The sequence below is a fragment of the Haliotis asinina genome, chromosome 3 (assembly GCF_037392515.1).
Source record: "Haliotis asinina isolate JCU_RB_2024 chromosome 3, JCU_Hal_asi_v2, whole genome shotgun sequence".
NCBI classification, from domain to species: Eukaryota; Metazoa; Mollusca; class Gastropoda; order Lepetellida; family Haliotidae; genus Haliotis; species Haliotis asinina.
In genome coordinates this window covers 65,439,438-65,451,719 of record NC_090282.1, presented here as the reverse complement: position 1 = coordinate 65,451,719, position 12,282 = coordinate 65,439,438, and the positions used below count along the sequence as shown (strand labels likewise).

Genomic DNA, 12,282 nt, shown 5'->3' with positions numbered 1-12,282 from the left:
ACATTTCACTTGTTTTATTTAGCCCTAGGTATGTGTGAGGACTACATGAGTGTTCTGTGAAACATCAACCTGTACAACATACACAAAAACTATGGACTATGAGTACTCCAGTGCCAACCTGTAAAGATCTGAATTATAATTGGTCAGAATTGACACAGTGATCATATCTCAGTTGCATAGATTGATGGTATTCATCACTGGATTGTCTGGTCCAGACTCGATTATTTACAGACCACTGCCATATAGCTGAAATATTGCTGAGTGTGGCGTAAAACTAAGTTTACTGACTCAATCGATTATGTTGTTCAAGAAAACCAATGATACATGTTGATATGGTAAAACATAGAAATATAGTCAATAACAATGAAATAAATTCATGTTTACAGACTGTATTCATTCTACTGAGCAGCAAAAGAAACACAATTTTCAAAAGAATGAAATGTTATAAAAGTGAGCATTCATGTTTATGTCTTCTGTTAAAAATCTTGACAAAAAGCCAGATTGCTTTTCTTTTTTTTCTTGTACATATTGATAAACTGCTTACTCATAAAAAGCATTTAATTCCAATGGACACTTATCCTGTAGCAATTACATCATATGTTTCAAATTACTTAATTGACATTGCATGTAATATCCTAAGCATTATTATTAATCCCCATTGTAATTCACATTGACTGTCTGCCCCTGTGAATGAGTTGAGCCCATATGTCACGTTATTAGAGAAGATATGTTTTGTCAACTGACTGTACTGGATGTTTTGTCTTATGACACCAACACAAAAGAAGACCTCTTCTCGACTATCCGCAAGTATACTGCCCCAAAAAGGAAATGCATTGGTGATGTGTGTTTTTACAAATCTATTAATTGCCTATTGTATTCAAACAATCGTCAAAATATATAACAAAAGTGTTATGATAGCATGATTTTGCACAATTAAGAAAATTGATTTTTCCTGAAAATGTTCATTTTGATGAGACTTTTTACAAGGATTAGAAATGCATCACCACAATGCAACAGAAATTACCATCCAGTTGAAATTGTGCAGCAAAGAGCATTCATTGTCTGGCAATAAAAATCCAGATTACGTTCAGAAATTGGCATTCATTTTGAAGGATTTCTGAGGTCAAATCACTATGTGACATCCTGACTCTGCAGCTCGGAACATTACCATTGAAAGAATACATGCTGGAGATTACCAGTCATCTGTTGCCAGGCATCTGAATGTTAGTCTGAGCAAGATATCATGGCTTGCAGCTCATTGCAACCAAACAGGCATAACAAATGACGGTCCTCGTACAGGCAGACCCTCGAGTTACCACTGCAGCCCAAGATCGGTACATCTGGGTACTACTGTGGCATGATAGTACTGCCATGGGTGAGAGCACAGCAGCCAGGGTGCCTGGACTTCAGAGGATATCTGGTCAAACTGTACAGAACAGGTTGAAAGAGATTGGTCTGAGAGCCAAGAATGATGACGTCGTCACCATCACGCTCATCGTCGCCGCTAAAAGTATCCACTTAGTGGTATACACACTATCTTCTTCTAAACTGGTGTAAAATTTCTTACACTAAAGTCTATTTGTTGATGGGTTATACATGTTTGAAAATACTTTTCACAACAGATTTTTCATTTATGCGTTTCTTTTTTTTTTTAGATAGTGTATATATTCTGTTTTGTGTACTGGGAAAAATGGCTGTGTAAATTATATTTAGTATACTCCAGCATATTTTCATGTTTTTGATCTACCAGATTTTTCCAAACATTAACAGTTGTTAAGATTCTGTGACTTACTTAGTAGTGCAGTGTTGGTTTGTGTTAGTGGTACATTGTATAGGTTAGTGTGATGTTGTATAACGTGTGGTGGTGTAATGTGTCTCAGTGTTCTCTGAATGATTGGGTGGTGGGTAGCCTAGTGGTTAAAGCATTCACCTGTCATGCCAAAAGCCTGGGTTTGATTCCCCTCGTGGGTACAATGTGTGATGCCTATTTCTGGTGTTCCTCACCATGATATTGCTGGAATATTGCCGAAAGCAGCTTAGAACCCAACTCACTTACTCACTCACTGTGAATGACAGGTGGAATGAGGTCATGTGATAAGTTGAGGAGCAGTGTGTGATGTGTCTTGTGTTTGATGGTGTAATGTGAAGTGAGGTTGTATAGTGGTATGATAGATGTGATTAGTGGTGAGGGATTTTGTGCAATGTGTTGTGGAGTGAAGCTTTCAGGGAGTTGTTCGATGTTGTTATGCATTGTTTTGTTCAGGTATATTTAGGTCATTTGTTTGTAAGATATGATGTGAATGTTACGGGAATTGTTGGACTGTCATGTAGTGTTTTGTTGAATGAGGTTGTGAGCTGTTTCTCATCCACTGTTCACTGTTCAACAACTTCAAGAATGTTCTTGAGGATTACTGTTTTCAAATGTTTAATGCTGGTCATTATGTTTTTTAGATACGTTTTCTGAACAAATGGGAGGTCAGACAATTTCTCGAAGACAATATCACAGGTTGTTATCAATTTAACACATAATGGCTGACAATTTGTGTATAGAATGGGGTATTAAGCTCAAGATTTGACAGAAGTTTATAATTTAAAGGAATTTGACATCCTCCTTGCAAAACATTAAAGGGAGTTTTGCGCTGGTTCTCAATGACTAAGATGAAACAGGCTCAATCAAAATGGCAAAACTTGACATAGCATGGTGTGTTTGTCATCAGCCAAGTTGCCTGCCTGGAATAGGACCAACTATCAGCTTTGTAGATTGTCAGCATGACAAGCAGACAAGGCAAGGCAAAGATGGGGGTGGATAATAGGTCATTCTTAGTTTGGCTCCAGATGTGTTCCTGTGTGCTGTTGCTTGATTGAATGAAATGTCATATTGGCACTGATTAATAGGTGTATGTAACAGATTGGCACTTAGTGGAAAAGGGTGTAACTTGCCAGTGTACGACTATACAAGTCCTTTGAGTTTACACATCCCTTGACTGTGCACATACCCTGGCTACACACATCCTTCACTATGCACATCCTTTCACTATACAGATCCATTGACTGTACACACACCTTGACTACACACATACCCTGATTAAACAGATCCATTGACTATACTCATCCATTGAATATACTCATACCCCGATTATACAGATCCATTGACTAAACACACATTGACTATATGCAAACCTTGACTATACACATACTCTGATTATACAGATCCTTTGACTATTCATGCACCTTGACTATACACACACCTTGACTGCACAAACCTTGACTGTACACATACCCTGATTATACAGATCTTTTGACTATACGCATCCCTTGACTATACACAAACCCTGATAATACACATACCCTGAAAATACAGATCCATTGACTAAACATGCACATTGACTATACCCTAACTTTGATTATACACATACCGTGATTATACAGTCCCATTGACTGTACACATACTTTGACTTAAAACAGACACCTTGACTATACACATGCCCTGAGTATACAGATCGATTATGACTATACTCATCCCTTGATTCATACTGTGATTATACAGGTTCACACCTTGACTTTACACAAACCTTGATTACATACCCTGATTACACACATACTCTGATTATACAGCTCCATTGACTATACACATACCTTGACTATACACATACCCTGATTATACAGATCCAATGACCATATAGATGTCAACCTTTCCTGAATTTATTGCCTTGCTATGTTCATAACGCATGTAAATATCGCCCTACAACTGTCCAGCAGGATTTGGAGTGGCACTTTGTTATGTATATTGTATTTTATTCAAGGAAACCCTTTTCAACAAAACTCATATAGGTCATGTTCGCAGTATTGTTTGTTAAAACCATTTAAGTTGGCAAGATGAAGAAGAAAATGTAATTCTACTGTGTTTTCAGTTTCTATTTGTGTCTGTGCAAAAGAGCTGAGTGAAATGTGCCTCAAAGTTAGTTGTTTTGATAAAGATAATGCTTGAGATGCCTTCATTAATGCCAGCACTTGTTTTCCATGTTTAGTAGAATGAGGACATTGTGTTCAGTTATGAGTGTTAATGGCAGTCAGTCAGGATGGATGTTTAGGAAATCATAAGGTCCTCTAAATATCAGGATTTGACTCTGGTCATGTGCAGACAGAGGCCATCATCTGCTCTAATCATCATCAGACATCACTTAGTTTCTGATGCAACTCATTACGACAAATCAAGATGCTCCTTACACGCAAACTGAATGCAAATGAAATATATGAAGCAAGGATAAAAGAGAACATCTATCGAGAGTAAAAGATGTCATTTTATTAGTACCTTCACAAATGGTGTCATTTTGCAAAGAATTGCTTGCAAGATTTACATTTAGATGGTTATATGTAGACATGTATGTGACCTCCATCATGAGCTCCAGCTTCACATGTTCTGTGATGTTACCTTGGCTGCAGTGAACACAGTTCTACAAAGGAAAACTGACAGAATTTACTTTCCTCATACTTAGAAGACTTAAGAAATATGAATGATAGCAGATATTTAAAGATATCCTATTTGTTAAGACAATTTGAGGTCATGGTATAGATAGTGTTAGCTTAAATATATGGAAATTTCATGAGAAGGGTATAGAGAGTATGTGGTCTAGACTACAAGTTGTCAGATTTCCTTTTTTTCTTGTGGAAGCTGCAAGATCTGAGTGGGTTTGATTGCTGAATTTGTGTGATGGAGATTAGGTACCTGACAAAACTGAGCTTTGAATTCCAGGTGGGCTCAAACCCCGAAAGTACAAGAATCTGTACTTCACTGAGAATATGTAATCCCATATATAATATGTTCCATTTAAATATATTGCAGGAAACAATGCCTACTTTCTATAAACTTTACCTATGCGTATAGGCATGTCTATGATCATTCATTACACTGCATGTATTGATAGCACAGGTTTCCAAATGAAACTGTTGTCAGCTCATCTGACTTATGGCATGGTAGGATAGTTTAGTGGTTGAAGTGTTTGCTTTTCAGGTCAAAGACTGGGGTTCATTTCCCCACATGGGTATGAGGCCCATTTCTGGTGTCCCCTGCTGTGATACTGCTGGAATATTGCTGAAAGCAGCTTAAAACCTGACCCACCCACCCACTCACTCACTCACTCACTAATGTGACCATTAATTTAGTGTATTATGTAGTTTTTCAGATGGTGTGTAGTTTCTTTTGAATCCAGGTTTCATGAAGATTCAGTTGATCTGGGATATTGCTTCTCATTTTTATTTGATTTAAGATTTTGCCTCCCTGCCTTACTTCTTTGAATTCAAATGTTATGACTCAGTGTTGAAGTTGCTTCATTCGTTGCTGTATGTTGTAGGTTGTGTGGTTAGATCACAGAGCAAAACTGCTGACATTTGAAGATCGTAGAATCATTGCTGATGAAAGGATAAGCTTAGAGAGACCTTACGTGAAGGAATGGAATCTACACATCCGCAATGTGAAGCCCTCCGATCAGGGAACGTACTCCTGTCAGATCAACACCGATCCTGTGCAAGTTCGTCCAATCAGGCTTCATGTTCATGGTAAGTACAAAAAGAAGGCCATGCTCTTGGGAAATGGAATTGGCATATTTCAGATTTGTGTCATTTATAAGGTGTTTGGTTGTCAGAAGAAAATGAAATCTTACCTGTAAGCTCAGAATGGATGAGGCTTTGTTGTTTTTGAATCACTAATGCCTAAGAAATATGGACAAAGAAATGTCAAGAGTGAACCACACTTTGTTTACAACAATAGGAAAATAGCATTGAAAAAAGTACTGTTTTTCTTTATTGCTACAAACTATTTATTGCTATTGTTATCAGCAACAAAACAAATATTTCTAAAAGTTCCCATAGTTTATCAAAACCTCAATGAACAATTTGAGATAATGCCATGGCATTGTCTACAAAATTGTTTCATTATGACAGAATTTCTGCCCTTAAGTAAACGTGGGAAACATTGCAAATTTATTATATTCTCATATCTTGTATGACTTGTTAACTGCAGGCAATTAATTATGAACATTTAATTTACATTTCAAACTTCCAAATAAATTCAAAAGTGTTTAACTTTTCCTCCATTTGGATGACATAGAAATACCTCATAATACATTAATTTCAAGTATTTTCACATTTTGATGTATAGCAAAGCAAGAGACACAACAATACCTGATAGTACAACATTAAAAATCCAGCAATGTACAATATCTTTTGTGTTATTGGAAAGAATATGTCCGAGATTAATCCACAAAACAGATGAAAAGGTGACTTTGTTTGCCAGCTTTTAGGTTTCTTAAATATCTAAACGTTTTTATATAAGAAGTGACAGTCAAAACAAGCTTTGATGCATTTTCAAAGAGTTCTCTATACAAACAAAACAGCTCTCAGTGCACTGAATCTCAGCATTACAATTGGCTCAAGTCTAGTATGTGGGAAATAGACAATAATCCTTTTCTTGATGATGAATAATTCATTTTTTTACTCTTATATCATAAAAAATGTATTCCAACATTCTGGCTTGGATACAGTATGGTTGAGGTGAACATGTATATCGACTTTCCACTTGCGCAGGTAAACACATCAAATGTCACAGTATGCTTATGTAATGGTAATTTCATGGCATATTTTCTCATGACAAAAGGACACAGTGGACATGCACTACTGTTGTACTGAACAAAATGTATTTCGTATCGATTTGCATGATTTCTTTGTTACAAGAACAGACAATTCTGCACGAAGATTGTTAATGAGATCTAGTGCTGCCCTAAAACAAGCTGAGAGTGTTACTGTTGACTTTGATAAGTAGTTCTAAGGCACTCAAATTTTGATTTAAGAAAGCAAAATGTCAAGCGATGAAAAAGTTTATTTTTGGTGAATTGAAAGGAATCGATTGGCCATTACTTTAATGCCAGGAAATAGAGTCCTTACTAAGATCACTTAGGAATCTGACCCATTCAGCAAAAGGTTATTTGGCCACAGTTACTTCCCTTTAATTCAATTTTCAAAGATGTTGTAATTAAGTTAATTCAGTCACAGTTGGTTTAGAATCAATATGCATAAAAAGAAGAACTATGAAAGCCAGTGTGGTTAATTAGATTGTTACCATTAAATGTCAAAATCTGTGCCATTTAGGAGCAATATAGTGCCTCTCTAACAATATTTCTGAAGTGTTTTTATGAGGAGGTGCTGTCTATTCTGTACTCCAGGAGAAAAAACATTGTCTGTTGTATTGAATTGGGATCAGTTACTTAATGGTTTTTAGTTTTCTATTGGGAAATGTGAAGAACTATTTTGTGTTGCTAGAATGTGTGCAATGGAAAGAAGATTGACCTCAGCAGACTGGCAAAACACAGTGAATACAAACACAAAATTCTAAATTTCCTGATACATTTTGCCGTCTTGTGGATTGTTTTAGATGAATGTTGATTATGTGTAAATTTTTAAATAATGCCATCTTTAAATCTGTCTAAAGCATCGGACTCAAGAAAACCTTGTTGCTTTTGTGCAAAATTCCTATTCGCAGTACATTTGAATGATGTATTCAGATTTGGAGGAGCTGATTAAATGAACGGGCTGGAGTGATTCATCCCTTTGAGTTTTCCTATTTCTGATTAACCTGTACTCGGGAATTTCATTGCCCATAAAGTTCCCTCCTTTCACTTCGAGTCTCATTTATGTACTGGGATATCGTTTATGGATCGCATTCATTATTGGTGTTAGTGTTTAATCTATGTTGTGCTGCTTTGAGAAAAAAAGAATCAATTATTGTCAAGAACAGCATCATGTAACCATCACAAAGTATTTAATCGTACAAGACCTTTTGTCAACACAAACAAAGGTCTCCAACAGGAATGAATGGCGGCATCTTCACATAGAAGCCTATTTCAATAAGAACAAATATTGACCCGTTTCAAGTGATTTTTCTGATAACTTGCATTGGTCTGACTTAAGACAAAGTGGGAAACAAATTCCAGATCGGATTAACACTGAGAATCACCCTGTTTCCTCCCATCACTCAGGCCCATCTCCTGTGTGAAAGGCAGATGAAATAAAATCAGCGACGGCAAATGTACTTATAGTGACCAGTCTGGTCAGAACCCATAGTTCTAAAATTAGGGTAAATAACTGCTACCAATTTATTGATTTCAAAAGTTTTCTGGATAAACCAATTTTGTTTTGATAGTCTTTGGCCCTTCCTAGTTGATTGGTCTGTCATTGTAACACTGATTCGGCGTCGACATGGCGTAGCAGCCATGAATTTCTCATCATAGCCATTGTTGACTTATGGCCTTATATCATCTTCCAGAAATTCCTCCCCTTGAGTTATCAGAGGGGAGTCTCTGTAATTATTTTCCTCCCTGCCTGAGTTGCATGTCTGAGAAACGGCAGTTTGCTCCTCGGGAGAAAACTACCATTATTATAACATCAAGTTAACATCAGAATAAACACTTTCAGAAGTTAGCAGGAGCTGAAGTGAATTTGACATTATTTGTGTAGTATTAATATTGTATGCGACTATAAAGCTCACACTTAGAAAATTTGATTTATCCTTGTATTTTTTTGTTGCTTGTTTTGTTACAGGCCCTTGGCCGTTTAGGTGCAATAAAAGGGTGATAGGTTATGGAATTATGGAGATGGTGCACTTTATAGTTAATATTTCATTTCAGCTGCAAACACCCCTTTTTTGTTTTAGCGAGCACAATGTACAAAGAAACTTGTCCATCTATTTTTTTTTTTCATATTCAGAATTAGTTTGAAAATTCAATAACTGATTGTGGTGTTTCCTTTGCTCTGCTGAATCAACAAGGATATTAAAGTTGATGTTGCTATTATCTAATAGCCTCTATCCTTAACACCAGGAATTTGCTGAGAACATGGTTTTACATGCATGAATGTTTCTTACAGCCAGAACAGCAAGATGGTGTTGGCATTAACTTTCAGACTGGTTTACAAGAAGGAAAATACAAGGAATTATCTGATATTCCTTTTGAAGAAATATATTTCTTCCAGTGTATGTGACCAACAAGGACTTGGAACCATGTTGATGGCTTCCACTTTGAGGGTTATGTTGTGTCAGCTGGTGCTCTGTGAATCTGGTTATCGGACAATTTAAGGCGTATTTACTCGAACACACTCCCAGAGTTACTGTTAATGTCAGTGTGTGTGATAGAATAGCTGTTGAGTGGCCATAGATAAGAAATTAAAGGTTGTCATCAGGACAGCAAAATGTTTCCAGACCTAGATTAGCATGTGACAAGTTTATGCCTTGCACACCACACAAACTTTGTTTCCTTTCTAGGAAAGATTATGAAATTCACAGCATGTATGCAAAAAGATAACTTTGGTTTACTTGACTACTTTTATCTGAAATTTGACGTTTGTGTCACTATTCAAAGATGGTCTGGGATTTTATTGAAAAATGTATTACCAGTAAAAAGGTTATGGAAATCACACACAGTTGGTTTGTGTTGTCCATGAATATGTAACAGAATATGTTTTTGAGACATCATTACTTCCATGTCATACTGATTTCAGGACTAATGTCAGCCATTTGTTTTTCCTAGGCAAACAGTTGGAATTCATGAATTCCAACCAGGACTTCATAAAATCTAGGCAATATAGGGATGATCAACTGACTTCAGTATTCATGTGCTGTTGATAGCGTGGGCTGCATGGCATCAGTCTGAATGATAGTTTCATTTCATTGAAAGCTGACTCAATACTTCTTTGATGGTGACTCAAAATTTTATGGAAGGATGACTCAAAATTCATCAATGGATGACCTATTTGGGCTTTCCTAAAATGAAGTAACATCCTTTAAGGTAATCATGTGACAATGTAACATTTGAAAATGAGTTAGAATTTTGCACCTGTATTTGAAGCAATGTTAACTCACACACCCAACCCCCACCCACTGGTTCCACAGACATAAATCTGTCACTCATTGTCAACCTGCACTTTGAAGTTAAATAAAATTTAAAACAACACATCACACTTACAGATTCACTTCTATTTTGAATATCTGTGACATACCCCACTGTCATTTAAGCAAATCAAGCTATTCAGAAGAACCTCTGGAAATAAGGTTCATAAAATCCACAGGTTCTTAGATATTTATATGTGTATACAAAGCAAAATTCAAGTTTTATGCATATTGCCAAGGGTGGCAACGTTAAATATTAACTCACTCACTCATATTTTATGCAGTGGCATTTTATGCAATGTTCAGAGATCCATTTACCTTTTTATTGCATATCTGATTCACACTGTTTAGGATATGCTTTTAAAGGGTATTATAACAAGACTTATGCATCTTAAGTTACATACATCATGGTTTTATAAATTCAGCAGTTTTTTTTGTTTTTTGTTTGATTTTTTTTTTCATTTACAAAGTTGACAAAGTTGCAATTCTCTGTAAGTCCATTATGATAGACAACATGAAAACAATAAAGGATTATAAGTTTGTTTGTGGTTTAAGAATGCAGGAATATACCTGGAATGCATTTCTGCTGCATTTCCACATCAAAATATGGATTGCTGCTGGCAGAAATTTGCGTTGTGTCCTGTGGACACAAAATGTGTGCAAACGTTACATCTGAAAAATACAAGTGCAGCCTAAGTAAATTTAATGCAATATAAATTGTTATCGTTTGCCGCAGTCAAGTGAACCAGTTTTAAACAACATGCACTAATATCCCTGACTGGTTGTTGTAATAAGTTCAGCCAATGAGAGTGTGTGTTTGTGAAAAATCTTTCATTTGATGACTTGTGGTTTTTGTTCATGATCATGAATGATCATGTCTTAGGGAAAAATTGCGAGATTATTGAAACATTTTTTTAACATACAAACTAAGTAAATACAATCAGCTGAAGACACCCAAATTGAACTGGGGCCCAGCTGTAATTGACTTGATTGGGTATTTGGACCTTCCTATCAAGCATTGGAGGCCACCCAAATTTAACCGTGGGGATTTACCCGCCAGAAAAATTCCTATGTTTATCCCTGAACATGGAAAAAAATCCATGTTTGAATGTATTCTCTGAATGAATCCTTGAAGAATCCAATGCTTGTCATGGGCAGCCATTTATGGCATCATGTGGCTTGGCTCACTGACCTCATGATGTTAATCACTGGATTGTTTGGTTTAGGCTAGGTTATTGCAGATCACCATCATATTTGGAATATTGCCCAGTACAGCACTTTTCAACAAACAGAATAAATATATGAAGTGAAGGTGAGATGAACTGTCTTGCAGCTATCAGTTTCAATCACGATATAGATTTTACATATACTGTACATGTTTTTTAAGCAAAGTATTATAGTTTGAATATTTATGAATGGTCAATATCATATTATACGTATATGAAAGGGCGAACATATTTGAAAGTTTATGAACTGAATATATTACTTGAACAAAATGGATAGTATTCATTGAAGTAAATCTTGAAACATTGTCTTTGGTCATTACATTGACAGAACACTGATGTTTAACAATTCACCAATTTAGAGTTTAATCACAAAGGATTTGCCATTTGTCCATCTCATTTTGTGCCATATAATCTGTTTTTCACTCTTTTGTTTAACATTGTAATTGCAGACTCTTAAACTGTTTGTCTTATTTCTTCTAGAACTGACCCATATACTGATGTCTTATTTCTGGTACCACAAAGGGTAGTGACCCATGAAGGTCCCGTGGTAGAATAGGCCTTCAGCAACCCATGCTTGCCATAAAAGGTGACTGTGCTTGTCGTGAGAGGCGACTAACAGGATCGGTGGTCAGGCTCACTGACATGGTTGACCCATGTCATCGGTTCCCAACTGCGCAGATCGATGCTCATGTTGTTGGTCACTGAATTGTCTGGTCCAGACTCGATTATTTTCAGACCGCCGCCATACAGCCCGAACATTGCTGAGTGTGGCGTAAAACTAAGCTCACTCACTCACTCTTTCAGAACTGGGGCAGTAGGGGTAGCCTTATGGTTAAAGCATTCACTTGCGCTGAAAACTTGAGTTTGATTCCCCTGAAGGGTACAATGTGTGAAGCCCATTTTAGGTGTTATTCACCATGATATTACTGGAATATTGCTAAAAGCAGTACAAAACTCAACTCACTTTACAAGGATTGTAAAATATGTATGTAAACATGATACATGAACCTTTCACAACTTGAATTTCATGCAAGACATTGATTTTTAGACACTTCATTATACAATTCTGATATGTGATAAGTAAAAACAATCACATGAAAATATTGTGATACAACATTACTG

General features: G+C 36.3%; 1 protein-coding gene across 5 annotated transcripts in view; it reads left to right on the top strand.

Moving 5' to 3' along the window:
- The window catches only part of LOC137278309 (limbic system-associated membrane protein-like), a 126,346-nt gene that overhangs the window by 88,285 nt on the left and 25,779 nt on the right, over positions 1–12,282 (top strand). For all 5 annotated transcript variants that reach the window (XM_067810572.1, XM_067810570.1, XM_067810569.1 and 2 more), the window contains one exon: positions 5,352–5,556. In XM_067810572.1, coding sequence (XP_067666673.1) covers positions 5,352–5,556 — 205 coding nt within the window. The remainder of the gene's footprint in view (positions 1–5,351; positions 5,557–12,282) is intronic.